Source organism: Caloenas nicobarica, chromosome 6 (genome assembly GCF_036013445.1).
Source record: "Caloenas nicobarica isolate bCalNic1 chromosome 6, bCalNic1.hap1, whole genome shotgun sequence".
Lineage (NCBI taxonomy): Eukaryota > Metazoa > Chordata > Aves > Columbiformes > Columbidae > Caloenas > Caloenas nicobarica.
In genome coordinates this window covers 2385918-2403257 of record NC_088250.1, presented here as the reverse complement: position 1 = coordinate 2403257, position 17340 = coordinate 2385918, and the positions used below count along the sequence as shown (strand labels likewise).

The 17340-nt window shown below is 39.5% G+C and overlaps 1 protein-coding gene across 3 annotated transcripts in view; it reads right to left on the bottom strand.

The window, feature by feature from the left end:
• HYCC2 (hyccin PI4KA lipid kinase complex subunit 2) overlaps positions 1-17340 on the bottom strand; it is a 51807-nt gene that overhangs the window by 18451 nt on the left and 16016 nt on the right. For all 3 annotated transcript variants that reach the window (XR_010606388.1, XM_065637872.1, XM_065637873.1), the window contains exons 3-9: positions 14459-14561; positions 12650-12728; positions 11514-11615; positions 5105-5284; positions 3090-3170; positions 2343-2458; positions 1466-1561 (exon numbers count right to left, since the gene is read on the bottom strand). Coding sequence is in view for 2 of the 3 variants with exons in the window: in XM_065637872.1 (XP_065493944.1) it covers positions 1466-1561; positions 2343-2458; positions 3090-3170; positions 5105-5284; positions 11514-11615; positions 12650-12700 (626 nt within the window). In the remaining variant the exon portion in view is untranslated. The remainder of the gene's footprint in view (positions 1-1465; positions 1562-2342; positions 2459-3089; positions 3171-5104; positions 5285-11513; positions 11616-12649; positions 12729-14458; positions 14562-17340) is intronic.

Here is a 17340-nt window from a genome sequence, read left to right as displayed (position 1 = left end):
CAGCCACCACATAGGAGACTCTCCCAAAAATTCGGTGAAACCACCGTTCTTTAAAGGAAACATTTCAGTGGTATAGAAGGGAAATACATCATCTCCCATCTAGCGTATGATGACAGCATGCAGCCACCTTCTCCCTAAAGCCAGATAACACAGATACTGTGTTCTTAAGAATCGCTCTCAGCTGCCTCCTAAAAAACTACTGACCCTTGGAAAAGGACCTGCCTGCCCATATACTGCATAGTCTCCGTAAAAACCAGAATAATTTATTCATAACTTTAATATCTGAACCTTCATCACAGAAGCAACACACGGCCACTAATACATAATTACTGCTGCACTACTTCAAAAACAATTAAAAAATTTCTAGCCTATAAAATGCCATCTCTCTTTGCTACCCAAAGAACAGATTGAATTTTCAGATGCAGGAAAACTCAACATATTTGGCAAATTTAGCATAGCCCTAACTCAAGAGAAGATGATGGGAACATACCAGGAATTAAAGCACTGCCATCACGGGAAAGACACAGGCTTTAATCTTCACTATGTGTGTGTTACTATGGAGTATCTGTTGTTAGAAGCTAGTCTGGTCCTTCTTTGCTACATAACCAAATTGCATATCACGCTTTTCTTTCATGGAAGTATTGTGCTGAAGCAAATGAGCTAAATCAAAAAAACATTTAAAGAGGTTCCTCTGTTTGGGGGTAGCAAGAGAGAATTCATCCCATTTTAGATAAAAATACTGGTAAAAAACAGCATATGGAAATATCAGATATACTTGAGATTTTTCGGAACAAAAAGCAGGGATCTTTGCCAACCAGATCCTTCTAAGACTATTCACGTAGAAGGTTATTTAAAGGGCATGTATAAGAGTTGGAGAAATCACAGTACTGGATTCTCCAGAAAGTAGGATGTTATTATCAGAGAGGAAAAAAAAAGAAAGGAAGAAGGAGGGGAAGAAAAAAAAAAAGGCAAAAATAACCTCAAACACACCAAAGAAAGACCCGAACAGACCACTAAACCCCAAAACATTGTGCAAGCACTTCATATAAACCATCCTCAGAAGCAAGACATTAATATTCCGAAGCAGAGGAAACTGGTGATATTCCGCATGGGATTTTTAAGGTGACCATACTGAAAAAGGTCTGCAAGATATTTAATGCAAAAAATGCGAATCGGTCTGAGCAGCTTCCATCCATTTTCACCCCAAATTGCCTTTTTTGGTTTTTTCTCTTTCCAAATAACAGAAAGTTACAGAACTAGAAGGAAAGCCCACACAGTGGTAAGATAATCCATGTGGTTTATCTGTGTGCAAGCACAGCTCCCAATTTCCAGTTAAGCTGTAAGACCAAGTGTGAAATATTTTAAATTATTAAATGCAACAGGTAAATTCATTCTTTTTTTGCTGGAGGAATATTTGGAAGTCTAGATTCACCCTGCAAGACTATTTCAAAGGCAAGTGTCTCACCTGGAACCCATCCTACACAGTGCCTGGTAAGAAGAGGCAGGCATGTAGACAATAGCGGAATTGTAGCACAGCATGAGAAAGCTCAGCACCTCAAACCTGAAAAGAGACAAGAGCAAAACCTTGCATGGTTTAAATTCTTAATATTTCACCAGAACCTAACACAAAATTTCTACAACTCAGTCTCAAGAAATGCCCCACAGGAAAGAGTATCAGAAGTAAACATGCAAATCCTGAAATCTTCTTTCATTATAATTCACCAACTTGAAACAGGCTATTAAAGGTTCGGTTTTAAACACTTAAAATTTTTATTACTGAAAGCCATTAGCATATGCAGGACCTATGGAGGAAATGGTATAGGGCATAATATTTGGTAAAGGTTATAGAACTGGACAAGTCTCCAGTGCATTCCAAATGATAGGATCAGTTTTCCCAGAGCTGGCGTTAGCCATGGTCAAGCTGGCAGGCACCAGAACAGCAGGGCCAGCTCTCTCATCCCTACTTCTGTCTATCCATCCAGCACCGTTCCCCTTCTCCTCTGGAAAACGCAGTCACGGCCGCAGAGACCAAGCTGAATTTTGTGACACTTCCAGGAAAATTGGAGCTGACAGACATAAACCCAAAGACATTCCTGACGGACACGGAAATAACAGGGAAGTTACTCTCTTCTAAATTAACTAATAGAAGAACATACACAGTTGGAGCAAGCAACAAAAATACTATACCTCAAGATGACCGAGACTGTTCCCTAAATTTATTTCCAAGCACATTTATTTCCAGGCTGAGAAAGGACTGAACACATCATATATTTGGTGTTCATGTTTAAAGACTTGTTGTGTGCCCAGTGAAGCACCTCTCGTGCTAGAATCCATCCACGTACCGGTTCTGTGCGGTGAAGGTTTCTCTCTGAGGATGCAGATCGCTGTAAACCACCCTGATGAGATCGTGCTGACACAGAGCTCCTTCGGTTAACGCCATGGATCCAATCGTAGAGGGCTGGCAGTGGGGAGGAGGATGGAAGGAGCAGGAAGAAATCAATAAGTAAAAGGTCTGTGAAGGCATTAAACTTCCTAACCACCCAAGACAAAAGACACACTTGTCTTGTAACGTGTAAAAATGAAGCCTGTTCCAGAATGCAGTAAATCTAATGACATTACCTAACGTGATTATTGTAAACAGCTTCCACACTTACAAGCAATACAGCAGGTGAGGGCAATTTGCAACTTTGATTCTTACATATCCATTTACAGTAAGTCTGCCCTAATTGCAAGACCTTTTGTAGAGCAACAGTAGAGAAAGAAAAACACGTTTTCAAGTTCAAACTGTATTAAGGAGGAGTCATAAGAAAGAAGACTAAGTTTATGCTAACACCTAAGAGGCAAAAAACCACAGTTGCAATTACAATACAACCAACCTCTATCCAAAATGGGCACTGACGCAGATTTTTCAACATTTACATTCCTTTTCTTCTATTAATGCTACTGAATTCGATGGCACTAATTGCAAGCTACTGACATTGAAAACTTACTGTAACAAGATGCATCTAAAATGGCCTGTTGCATCAAAGGGATCCAGTTCTCACTCCTCTAATAGATCCAATTCTAATTTACTACAGCAGCTCTCTTACCTCATGATATATTGAGGGTTTAGATAATGAAGGGATGGTAAAAGATAAAACTTTGTTGTTTCCATCTTTGTCAGCAATTTCCTGCATTAAAAGAAAACAAAACCAAAACTCAAACAGAAGTAAGGAGATAGGACTTGGAATAATTCTCAACTTTTAGAAGGCATTTAACAACCACAAAGTTAGAAGAAGTCCTGATCTGGTAAGACTATGAATACCCCAAAGTCTCTGTGCACTTGCAGAATACCAGCAGATTTCCATACATATTTAAGAAGTGGGAAAGACCTGTATCACAGATCATTTGCAGAATCAGTCTGCAACACTTAAACACAGCATTGGCCCCTTCATCAGTGTGATTTCATCAAAACCAAAACAAAAAAGGCGCAAAAAGCTTTTCTAGCCCATCTTTACGTTGTAACATTCATTTCTAATAGAATTGCATAGTGGAGCAAGACTAACCTTTAAGCCCAAAAGATACAGACACTTGAGGGCTGATGAGTCACAGGCTGCCGATGGTAATGGTGATAAATACACCCAGAGAAAAGGGGAAATCAAGGGGACAGGCAAAGTTTCCTCAGGCATTCTGTCACTAAGAACTGCACGGAATGTTTTCTCAAAAGCTTTTCCAACTGGTCAGATTTTATAGTTGCTAGGCTACTGCATAAGCAAACCCAGCAGTTTCTAAAGCAAATATACTAAGAGCAATTACATAAGACTATACCAAAGAGGAGTGTGAAATCCTGCCTTTTCACTCTGTACAGCAAATTTCCAAACAATGAGCTCTAGACATTCCAGCTGATGTGAAAACTCAGTCCAAGGTAGCACAGTACTCGCAGTAGGCTTTAGGGATCACAACGGGAGGACAGCTCATAGAATTTAGCAGAATGGAGAAGATTGATCCTTGTCTTTCTAAGTAGTGAGAAAATAACTTCACTCCTCCAGTCTATGTGCAGAAAAATATCAACAATTTAATCAAAGAAAAAGAATAGTGGGAGCTACTGTCCATTTTGAGGCCTCTGTCCTCCTGAATTTGGAGAGAACGAATAAATTACCGTCCTTAAAAAATATGAATCACCAACACGACTTTCAAAGGAACCGCAAAAGGACCTTGATGAGAAAACAGCTGACAAAGATAAACATGCTACTTCAACCCAGCAAACAGTACCAAAAAACAGCAGGCAGCTTCCAATATTTTTTCCTTCAGAATAAATCTAAAATAACTGGATCTTCCAGTTGTGAGAGCTACAGACACATAACAAGAATATTTTTTTTTAAGAATCAGTTTGACTGTTCCATATCTCATCACGTGTAGAAACATAATACACAATTTTAAGGAGGGCTCTACTACGGTAGTAGAGAGAAGGATGACGTTTCAGTATAATTAATATGTTTTAAAGTCCTATAATACAGAAATTCCCATCAGAGAATGCCTATCTTGGCAATATTGCTAAATTTATTGAACAGGCTCATAACAATACAAGAGTAAACATTTCCAGGCTATGATAAGGATACAAAAAAAGTACTTCTATATCCAACAGTCAAACTTAATCATCCGCAGTTACTTTTACCTACTCTTAAAAATGACAATTCCACTGCAGACAACTGTTTGCCTCCAATGTGCACGTGTGCGTATCTAAGTGCGAGCACACAGAGTGGTTTCAGCTGCAAATCACCCCTAAAAAGGCACATTCAGAGTAAGCAGAGACTGACCAAGCATATTGGCCTGACAGAAAGTTGTATTTTTCAATATTAAGGGGGGCTACTTTATTTCCTTACGAACACAAGTATATAACAGTTCAGGAATGCCCATGAGATGATCCTTTTATAGTTAAAATGTTTGTCCCAAAAGATTACTATGAAATACATTTTTGCAAACACGTTCTTACTAAACCTTCATTACATTATGCTTTTCTCCAGATTAAATATGCCGTCACGTAAGCGTATTATGATTTTAAATATGTTGTTTCAATCATTTACTTTATTCCTGGCGGTCAGTGACGCAAACCCACCCCGCTCACCAGGTTGTAAATGCCGAGCAGCAGCGCCTCGATGCAGCCGTTGCTCTGCCTGTCCCTGCTGGCCGTCAGCCGCAGATACACCCAGATCAGCTCCGGCAAGAACTGCAGCGTGAACCTCTTGAGCCGAACTTCAGAACTACGGTAAAGTTCAAAGAGCTGGTGGCAAACAGGCTCCAGGAGCTGTGGAAAAGCAAAAAGGCTAATTAATGAAGTACTGTGAGACCCCGTTTGGAGTATTGCATCCAGTTCTGGGCCCCTCAGTTCCAGAAGGACAAGGAACTGCTGGAGAGAGTCCAGCGCAGCCAGGAAGATGCTGAAGGGAGCGGAGCATCTCCCGTGTGAGGAAAGGCTGAGGAGCTGGGGCTCTGGAGCTGGAGAAGAGGAGACTGAGGGGTGACTCATTCATAGGGATCAACATGGAAAGGGGGAGTGTCAGGAGGATGGAGCCAGGCTCTTCTGGGTGACAACCAGTGATAGGACAAGGGGCAATGGGTGCAAACTGGAACACAGGAGGTTCCACTTAAAGATGAGAAGAAACTTCTTCATGGTGAGGGTGCCAGAGCCTGGAGCAGGCTGCCCAGGGAGGTTGTGGAGTCTCCTTCTCTGCAGACATTCCAACCCGCCTGGACACCTTCTGTGTAACCTCATCTGGGTGTTCCTGCTCCGGCGGGGGGATTGCACCGGATGAGCTTTCGAGGTCCCTTCCGACCCCTGACATCCTGTGATTCTCTAATAAGGGAGAATGAAATAGAAAATAGAGAGGCTGTATTGTGCAGCCACCGCAGCCAGTACAAACGACATTTCTTGGGGGCAAGAAAAGGAACGAATGCAAACGGTATGTGCGTTCCTGTAAGAACAGACCCAAGGGGCACTGGGCCGCAGCACTGTGAATCGTGGCCTCCCTGCAGCCTGAGCTTTGGGAACACGGTTCTCCGGGGCTGTCACTAGGAGGTTTGCTTTGTATTCAGGTACTAATTCAAGATACGTGACAGAAATGGGGCTTGAACTACGTGCATCATAAAACCTTAATAGTGCAGTTGTAAGCTTAAAAGAGTACAAAGGTTAAAGATTAGCTGCTAATGACAAGTCTATTGACAGAAATATGAATGAATTTCTTACCCACGGCTTTTTAGTCTCAAAGCCAGCCAGTGTGCACTTGTTCATTACAATACAAACTAATGTTTCCATCTTGAGCTGTCCCTTGGGTTTCAATACAAGAACCAAAAAAGGCTCTTACCAAGTCAGTGTGATATAAGCACAAGAAAAACCTGCCCATTTTAAGAGTCTGCAATGCCAAACCAATAGTTCAGATGCATCCACAGAACTGTTAATGAACCGGGAGAAAAAGAACCATGTCAAACTCCGTCCTCCTTTCCCATGACTAATCAGGTTTTTAACACCAAAGTCAAAAACAACCTAAAAAAAAAAAAATCCGAGAGGAATTTTGGTAAGGTCTCTGACCAATATCTAGTATTACATTCTAAGAAATGGGATGATCTGACCTAAGGAAAATACTGATGGGATTCAACATACAAAAAGATGGAGGCATCCCTATAACCTAAAGTGTCTGTATTCATATAGAAAAGTCACAGAGTTAGAAGAGAGAGGCCAGAATCTTGACTAAGTCTTCTTTCTAACCGTACATGCTTTATGCAGCTCTCCAATATATACACAATAATATTAAACATTATACATATAATTTTTTAGAGTAATAAAACCCATATAATAGGCCAACACAATAGCAGCTGAGACAAAAAGGCAGAAATAGGAAATAGCAGTGCAGAGCAGAAGACCAGATAAGACACATATGACTCATATATGACATATATGACTCCTCTTTCAGTACACACATGTTCCCAGAGACATGCAGATCAGGGCTTTCAGAGCATTAGCAGCATGTTCCACAGACTCAGATGCATTCTTCTTTCATTTGTCTATCCATCAAAACGTTAAGTACCCAGAATCTCCTGTGGAATTCCCTGTCGCTCTTTTGCTGCACTGTATGAAGATGCACTGCGGTTTGGTGTGAACCATCCATCCTCTTACAAAACTCTGAAGAAGTGCCTTGCTATCATCTCTACAAGCGATTAGCGTGAGCGCTTGATAAATGTGCAATGCCATAAATCTGCATGACTGTACAACTTCACATCCACCTATTTAGACTTGCATCTTGTACTCTGGTATATCTCAAACACGAAACATGAATTTGACAGAATTTTCTATTGAGATAGCCGCGTTACAACAGCATCACCCAAGAAAGGGTGAACCCATTCATTTCATTCCAGACACACGGTGTTCTGCTCAGTGAAGAGTATCATTTTTTCAAACCCCGGATTACATAAGCCAGAACGTGACATCTACGTAAACCAAAAACTTTGCTCGCAGACAAATCTCTCCTTCTCCAAGGCTGTGGTCTCAGTCTCTTGCATAACGTGGCTTCTGCTGGGCAGCCTCGTGACTTGAAGGAAAAAGGCTGGGTTTGCAGGAGAAACACAGACAGGGAGGGAATGCATCTGACACCAACAACGCCGAGTCCAGTCGTTTTGGAGAACGCAAGTTTTTAAAAGCCACGTATGTAAAATACCTCACCACTTAATTTTTGTTGTAGGATCTAAATGAAATTAGAAGTCCTTAAAGTTTCTATTGCAATCATTTTAATGAAACAATACTAGGGTGTTCTCTATCAAGTTGAACATACATTATCTGGTATATTTATTCCAGTATTTCATATATATAGCACTTTATGTTCAAAAGATGCAAACGTATATTCTTTCTTAATTAATATTTACTTAGTAAAAGCTCCTGTCTAAAAGTGACACTAATTACTAAACCATCTGCTACAGTAAATGTTCAAATCCTCAGAGACAGAACTATATCCTTGTTCTATGAAAGGCCTACCGCATTTCAGATGTTCAAATAAAAAAAGTGGTTAATAAATAATTCAGAGATGACCGAATAAACTTGTAGGCTTTCTTTTAAAGAAAATAAGAGCAAGAAGCTAGCGTAAAGAAGAAAAAAAAAAAAATCTCTGTAAACAACAAATACAAGCATATCTGCAAGGAGATAACAGGTGCAAGCAAAGCCAAGAAATGATCAGAAAGCAGATATAAACAGCAGCATCACTATGAATAACACTTCATCAGATTAGAGATGACAGCAGCCCAAAGCTGTTTCCTATTCAAAGTTAGCCAGTCTAATCCAAGTCCCATTAAAAACAGCGGAAAAGAATTGAGTTCAGCTGAAGTCAGACGAGACTCAACCAGACCAGTTACTGAGTTCATTCTACTTTATTTCAAATGAAATTTTTACAAAATTAGTCTTTTAAGTGAACTCAAGCTCCCTAGAAAGATATAAGCAATATCCAGCCACGGGTGCTGCATGCACTTCAATACTCCTCATTTCTAGTAGTTGTCATATCAGTTGTGCAAAAGGTTGAACGATTGCAAATTACTGTGGTGAAAACCTGAAAGCTGGTTGTAGCAACTACTGCCATGCTTTTGGTGTGTTCGGAGCTTTAGGTCCGCAAGGAAAAGCCGCCACCATGAAGATGCTACAACTAATATTTTCGAAGGCATCCAAGTTTTTCCTATTAAAGCACAGTACGATCGTCTCTCACCTGGAGACACAACACTTGACACTGTAAGAAAGAATAAACGTATTCCTTGCATCCTCATTATCTGGCTTTTCAGAGAACCAGCCTCTTCCCATTAATTCTCTGAATATAAATATTGAGAGGACACTGGATAAACGGAGGAAACGGAGCTTTTGTCACCAGAAGATGGCGCAGACATGAACTCTCACACACTTTAATTCCAAAGACCCTTCAGTCCAAAGTCAAAGGAAACTGAGTAGCACAGCAGCCAGTCAAAAAACCCAAAGGAAAAAGTCTCTTAGAACCGTATCTCTTCTGACAGACTAAAAACCTACATTAAAAGAGCTTTGCTATTGGCATAAACAGCAATTAGCATCACAACTACAAACCAAATTTTTACTGGCTTAAGCGACAATGACCTAATTTGCAGAGTTTATTCTCACACCCCCCAGAGATGCAGACTCGTCATACTCTAAGGAAGCTGATGAAGAGCTTCAATTTGGCTTATTTTACAAGTTTGCCAAATCTTAAGAGCCATACCTTGAAGTTAAATACAATGCCTTATAAAATGCACGACAAAGATTGGAAAAACTTGTCTTCTAGAAGAATTCAATTGTGGTAGAAAATAATGTGCTCATTTTAGGCTTAACTATAACAGAACGGCTGAAATTAGTTATTATTTGAAAAGTCTGGACAGTGCTTGGCATTGCAAAGGTGATCTCATTTTGTTTCAAGGCTGAGCTTTCCAAGTTAAACCTAAGTAGCCCCACATGAATATCCAACATTTCAATTTCGGTACTGCATTAATTTAAAATCCATAGAGCATTTGTATCTACAACCATAAACCGACTCCCAAAATTAAAAAAAAATATCTAAAAAAACAATATTTCAAACGCACTTTTCTTTAGAATTCAAATATTACGCCAAAAAATCAATACATTATTCAGTTAAATAAGCTGTTCATGAGCAAGATCACACTCTACTCGTTACGCAACTTTCTGTTGCAGACATTATCTCCTCCATATTCAAAAAGTCAGGGGGTTTCCTGAAAGGTCAACAGTAACAACTGTATTGAACTGGACAGTGTGCATGGAACGCCTCTCAAATGGGTAGACAGACGTTAAAAAAGAAACACCTTGGTTCGTTGGTTGGTTGGTTCCATGGTGGTACCATGTTAACTCAATAATCCCGGTCTTCTCAAGATACAGTGATGTGATTCTAGAAAAATTCATGTTTGCCGTGAGCAGTTTGCCCCTTTCTGGCAGTTTTAAAAATAGGTCAACTTTATGACTAAGCTGTACTAAAAAAATCACTTGTCCATCAAGTTTAAGAATCCAACCGTCTATCACATAAGCTTTATCTTCACAGGCAATCAGTTATCCTTCTAACAAATAATGCCCTACAAAGCATATTTTAAAAACCTCTTGCTTAGAGTCAAATATTACCACAGAACTATGCAAAGTAATGAATTTACTCACACGCAAATAAGTTTGGAAGAAGCACAACAAGGAAACACGTACTGCCTCAGCAAGCAGAACCTGAACTTCGTCATCCTGGAGCCTGGGATCGCTTATCTTACACTTGATACCAGAATCAAGACCAAATAGCAACCGCAGCTCCAAAGAATAATATTTGCCAAACATCAGTGTGCAATAACATAGGATTACTGTCACTCCCTTAAGATGACACTCTTTTTGCAAATCTGCTTATTTGCATCATTAAAAAAAAAAATACATCAAATGTTTATTCTCAAACCATAGCAAAGCTTTTGCATTTTTAAGAAGTGTACACACATACAAATGCAACAAATACAATAGCAGCAAGGGTGGCTTCAGGTTGGAGAGAGAATAATAGCAGCTTCAGTACAAAGAAAAAGGTCACTCTGCAAGTTATTTGTAACACTGAAATGAAGCTGACCGCTATGAAGCATTTTTTTTTATTGCATGAGCATTATGCAATCTCTTTTGGGCTCAATCAAGCATTCAGCTTCCAGAAGCAGCCGAGCTGTGCTCCGGAAAATAAAGAACTTCCTTGCTGTGTACACTTGCCATTGAATTTATAAATATACAAGAGATCACAGATGAGAAATCAAATATTTTGAAGCATTTTATCTAAAGTAGCTCACACAGCAGAGAATGGTACGCTTGCACAATTAATTCAGAAGTTATATTTCACACTCTTTCCCAGAAATGCTCATAGCAGAAGCCAATGAATAATAAGCTCAGTTTAACGTCATTTGCAAAATGAATCATGTACAAGCACAAGTTAAGTTTTCATTGTGCATATGTATAAATTTTAGGGCCCTGATTCTGCTCTTGTTTACAGTAGCATAAACCAAATTACACAAACACGAGACTACTATAAGCAAAAGAAGATCCGGTTATTTTAATAGGATTTAATAAATGGATTCAATAAATGGATTCCATCTTCACTGTAATAAGCCACCAGGTGTGAAGCACACTGGTCTGACTGAGTTTCACCGTACAGCCTACTCTGTTCTCACTGAAAGGTGGTTTCTGGGGGGAAAAAACACCAATAAACCTCATGCCAAACCAAGTGTAAGAGTCAGCTGCGGCAAGTAAAATCTAGCAGAAAGCATAAACCATATTTCTGGGAGCAGATGAGGTTGTGTCTTACCAGAAAGGCATTAAAGTAACTGTCAAAAAAACAAGAGTAAAAAGATGGATGATACCCATGTTACACTACATTAGAAAGAACTGAACAACGTTCCTCTCCGTGTCTCAGTTACTCTAGTTTTAGTTGTAGAGGTGGAAGATATTAAGCATGGGAACAAAAATATTTTTAAAAGTCTCCTACCTCATTATTTGGGTCTTGAATGACCTTATAAAGAGCTGGTACCAGTGGTTTTTTTCTGTGCAACGTAGCTGCATAGCTGGAAATTTGTGTTTCAGGTAATGCCTAAAGAAAAACAAAAAGTGTTACCATGATACATCAATGCTTCCAAGTATTAAAGATCTCCACAAAAGGATTCAGTCTCATCCCAAAAAATCAAGAAAAACTCCTGACATTCAGTAAATTTTCAGACTTCTAACCTAGTTCATTGAGTGCAAGTAGTTCTCCATATGAACAGCATTTGGTGCACATACCAACTTTCAGGGTTAAGTCCAAAAGCAGTTTCAGATATATCTTTCATAAAATCATTTGCTCCAGCTTGATACGAGGACTCTCTCTCTTGATATTCTGTCTTTAACAGGCACTTTTCAAAGTTTTTACCAAATCCCCTCGAATTCTTTCAGATGTGTGGATAACCTAGCACAAGCATAGAGAGCCTGGAGTCCCACCAAGCAACCAGGTCTGTGGATTTTGCATCCTTGGCTCCCAACAAATTTGCAACAACAGCATGTAATGACTTATTGTGTATCATCCATGACATGAGGAATTACTAATTCTTATTTTAAATTTCATATCAGTCATCATATCCAATTTCTTGTTTATGCATTATCCTGTATTTCACTCAGCATGATTAACAACATGCGAAAAAGCTTAAAAATAGTACAGATTCTTCATGACAAAACAATTACTTTTATGCAGACCATAGGGGAAAAAAATCCAGGCAAATATTTTTCTGTAATATTTTTTAAAACTCCAAACATTTCTACTGATTTTTTTTTAAATAAAAAGTTGCCTAATAAGAAATTTGGGCAGTGTTATCAAGATGTTAGTTAAATTCTATCAGCTTGATCTACACAGAAATATATGCTTTAAAAAACCACTGCTATAGCAGTGTTCTGCTCTACGATCATAAACAATATGCATTGTGTATTAGGTACCAGCTGGCTCATTTACATAGACCTCCACATGCTTCGTGCATTTTAAGAAGTTGAAAGATCAAGTAATAAATATTTAAAACGTTAAGTATTGGAGGATTAAAGAAATCGATGTTCTGTGGCATAAAGCCAGCGGCAGAGCTACCATTCATGTTCTCAGCTGACCTTGAATTCTGACAGCCATTCTTCCACGACACCTCGTTCTGATCCCAGCATTTTCTTACTTCTTTTGCTTCTCTCTTACCTGAGAAAAGAAAAAAGAAATTAAATGTGTTCTGACAGCAAAACTTAATTTTATAAAATCCTACCACAATGAATAGCTGTTGACATATTTTCAATAGAATTATATAATCTCAAACAACAGGAAAAGTTGCATTTTGGACAACTGGCCCCATTTTCTAACAATGATTAAACTGTTCTCTTCAGACTTTTAGTCAAAAGTACTGCACATTAATGGGGAGGAGGGAAAAGAAGGATTCAGTGCTTCAGGCCAAATTGTACATTATTTAAGACAAACACATCACCCCATTCTTGCTCCCTTACCAAATATAGTACAAGCAAAAGACAAGTGGAACAAAGTAAAGAGCATCATGGAACAAATAATGTGAGACATTGTAATGACAGTTCTAGGTACAGCTCCAAGTAAAAGAGTTTCATAAAACCAGTCATTAGAAAGCCTAATAAGAGAACTTTACTCCTTCAACCTTGCTCTTAAAGAATTTGGAGGCTTCTTGTTCAAACAGCAAGATTTAGTTCTTCTAAAAATATGCTGGAATTCTCAGAAACCAAAACTTACAAGGACAACTGTTGTTATATTCCATTTTATATACAACAGTCATTCTAACATCTTTTGAGTTCTCATAAATTCAATTCTCGAGGCAACAGCAGGAATGTTTCAAACACAAGGATCGGACACCTGTGCTTGATGTTTAAAAAGCAACGAGGGTCATTTTGTCTTTCTGTGTGATCTCCGAACAGGTTGGCAATACCTGGAAGTCACTAAGGTCCCAGAAAATTTAAATCTGGTGAAGTGAAATGAAGCTGTAGCCTAATACTAGAGAATAAAACCAGAGAATAGTGACCTGAAAAGGGATGAATGAAGGAGAGAGTAAAATGTAAGAGGTGTTTGAAGCCATACTAGACATATGAAGACAGCTAATGTTTCATCAAAAGTTTATTTTTGACAGGACCTGCAGGTTAACAGCTACCTGAGCAGAAATAAGCAACAGAAAATCTGTGAAGGGACATGGTACTTTAAGAGATACTTTGGTCAATCTTTCTTTCCTATCTTTTTTTTTTTTTTTTTAAGTTGATACTGCTATACAACAATTATATGCAATGAAGCTGTCACACGCTGTCATATTTCTTGACCACAGTTTTCCTAAAAACACACAACAGCTTCAAAGCCCATTTTTTTCTTTTTTTTAATTAATATTATTTCTTTCAATACAGTCAACTTTTTCTGAAGTTCTTTGAGCCTAGGATGGGGGAAAAAAAGAAACACTTTCACAAGCAGATGATAACAAGATGAAGACTGCTACAAGCATCTTTAATCCCACAAACGCTTATGCTCAGCAACTTCATACAAGCGCCAATAATATATGAAGTGCTACTATTTGCAGATTTTGTTGTAAAATTTTTAAGAAAATGGCAGGTAAACATGAAGTGAATTATTTACTTTTTACAATTTTCTCTCAGATGTGTTTTGAAAATATAAAATAACACAACTAACGAGACCTCTGCAGACAAAGGATTCCACAGGCATCCTTTTCAACAGACGGCGAAACAGACAGGGACCAGATATCAGAATGAGACATGGATAGAAGCGAACTTAAAACACCACAGGACATGCTACAAAAGTTGAGATTTAGTTCACTTTGCCTGGGAAAAACAACCACCACTGCCAAACACCAACACAAACAAAAAAAGACATAAACAAAACCAACATTGTTCTACAGAAAGTGTAACATTTACCTCTTTAAAGAAGTCAATTTTCTAAAGGAGGAAGAGGAGGAGGAACGCAGCAGTTTTTCAACCTGAGATGCATTTGTCAAGCCTTCAAGTGCTGCCCCTTTTGCTGAAAGGTGAAAAGAAACTCTGATGATCACAAAATAAGGAGAAGCATAGTAAAGCAAGCAGTAATATATATATTTTTTGACCTTAAACTGTGAAGTTTATCAAATCCACTAAAGCACATCTGGGTCCTGTAACAAAGCGATATGCCATTCAATTTGCTCGTCACCTGCATGGCAAACTCTAATGTACTCATGGTACACAGTACACAAGAACAGAAAACCAAAGCACTATTTCTTACAAAGAACAGCGCAAGAAAGATGCAAGAGGAAAGAAAACAGTAGTACTTCTATAAAAAGCGAGCTGAATCAATATTGTGACTTTGGAGAGCACACACTTCTGAAATGGAATATATGAAAGGCTCTTGTTCTTAATACATATTCCTCACGAAGTCAAAATTGCTAGCTGATTACATACAGATTTTTAAACACCCACAGGAGAAGCAAAAGGCAAATATATGTATTTAACTTATTATCAGTTGCCTCTTGCCATTATCAGGCAGGCATCTCCAAGACAGAATATCAGGTCTCTGAGTGGATTCAGGACTTCTAGAAGTTTCCTGAGTTTTATAATACAACATGGTAGAAACAACCTTTACATCCCAACACGATATCTGATATCCACTGCTCTCCAGACATACCATGGGGTCCCAACTAACTCTGAGTTATTACACTTGCTGCCTGTAGGTTCAGTTGTACCTTCCCCGCTGTCCCAAGTATCAAAAGCAAAGATACAAACCCAGGAAGTTCACCAGGCTGCATTCAGTTAGACATCGTCTTTCCCGGATAGGGACTCAAGCTATTTTAGCCCCAAAGCAAGGATCAGCGTTATCTAGCAGCAAACCAGACAAGCAACTTGCTATTTCTGTAGTTTTCCCACAAAAGGACTGAGCACAAGCAGATGTGCACAGACCTGGCTGGAGAATCAGGCTGTAACAGTTCAAAATTTTTAATTCACTTGTCGGTTTGCTTACAAACCAAATCTGCGGGTTTTCTAGAACTAAATTTAAATAGAAGATAATTTTAAAAACCCAAAACAAATAGCATCACAAATGGGATGTGGGGCTTCAAACTGTTTTACACAAAGAAAACAGTAAATAACTCTCCTCAGGCAAACGTGAACTGTAATTCATAGCCCAAATTTCCCCTCTCCCTCAAATGATTCCTTCGGCTTGGCAGATCCAGTGAAAACCAAGTAGCTGCCCTCCTGCAGCACCGTCTCAGCTCCAGAGATCACATCAGCTCTGTGTGAAGTCGACTGTTTCCCTGGAGAAACCTTGCAAAGGGGAATTCAGACTATGCTTAAAAACAAATCCCCCTTCTCTTCACACTCCAGCGAACAGCAATACGTATGAAACCACAGTACAGCTCCAACAAGAAAGCAAAACGGATATTTGATAAAGCTCCACTGAGCACCAAATACGACTGTATATTTTAAGTAGCAACAAGTGTTCTTTGCTCAACAATTCAGAGCAAGACCGCAAGGAGAAGGTTAAGCAAGCTAACTGTTGCAGAAATACGGAAATGCACAAGGCTATCAAGAAACACATGCATCAGGCCAGAAAAATGTGGTAGTTTAGAGAATCCTACAAACAAGTGAAACCAATGAATTGAATAATCAGCAATTCTCCTGAGTCAGGATTTAGCTTCACATATCTAAGGAAATGACAAAACCACCAAGAGTTGCGAGAATGATTCAAATGCCTTCCTGCAAACGCCATGGAGATCCCAATGTTCCTACTATGTTAAGTCAAAAACGCCAAGTACACTGTTGCTTTCTGTGGTTGCTTATATAAATACAGCTAGTTGTTCCGACGCTTCCAGAATGTTTTTGATGGGGTGTACATTAAAGACCAATAATATGAAGTATATCCCAGGAGGAAAAGCACCTTATCGTGCTTTGCTCATGTGGCTTTAAAAGGATGTAGACATATAGCTCTGCTATATCAATATAGAAGTAGCCCACTGTTCGGGAACAGACTGCCTCAGCTTATGGAATTATTGGCTATACTGCTTCTTAGAGGGCTTGTTTAGAGACTGCTTATATATATAGAACTCAGCATAAGTCAGTGTGCTTAGCATAACTTCTGCAAGCTGTGAACCTCTGAACTTTCTGCTTTGTTCAGTAAAAAGGCCTCAGAGTCTCCGAGCTGGAAGATCCAGGAGCTGCGGCCCTGGAGATGAGTGAAGGGCCAGAACGGGTCCGACAGAAGACGGAACAGAAGACTGAACGGAAGAATGTTATTGGCCATTACCAAGAACTTGTCTTCTCCAGCCGCGGGTGCAAAATAGCAACTGAATGTCAGAACTTTACTTGACGGCCACCTGACAACAATGCAGAGATGCAACGAAGAACGGGGAGACCCCAGATTCTCACTTTGCAACTGGCCCCGAGTGCCACTCGGCGGTGGGGGCCTGGACTGGGGGGTGTCATTGTCCCAGGTTTTTTCTGCTGAGGGTCCCTCCTCAGGAGGCACCAGCTCCAGCTGCTCTGTGCTGTGCCTTGGTGAATTATCTATTTCAGAAGAATTTCTGGAATCCATGCCTGAGTGTCTGTTGCAGGAAACCTGGGGAAAAGGAACTTCCCTAACACTCACACCTATTTCAGCTACAGTTACTAGTTGGGGTTCAGGAGAAATCATCTTTCCCTTTCAAATTATCTGCCTGGATATTAAAAACATTCGTAAGGACTAGTCCAAAGAGGCAAGACAGCAAGGCCACGGAGTTGCAGTGCTGCGACTCTGCTGTGCCGCCCCCTGCCCATCTCCTGCTTCTACTCACCCC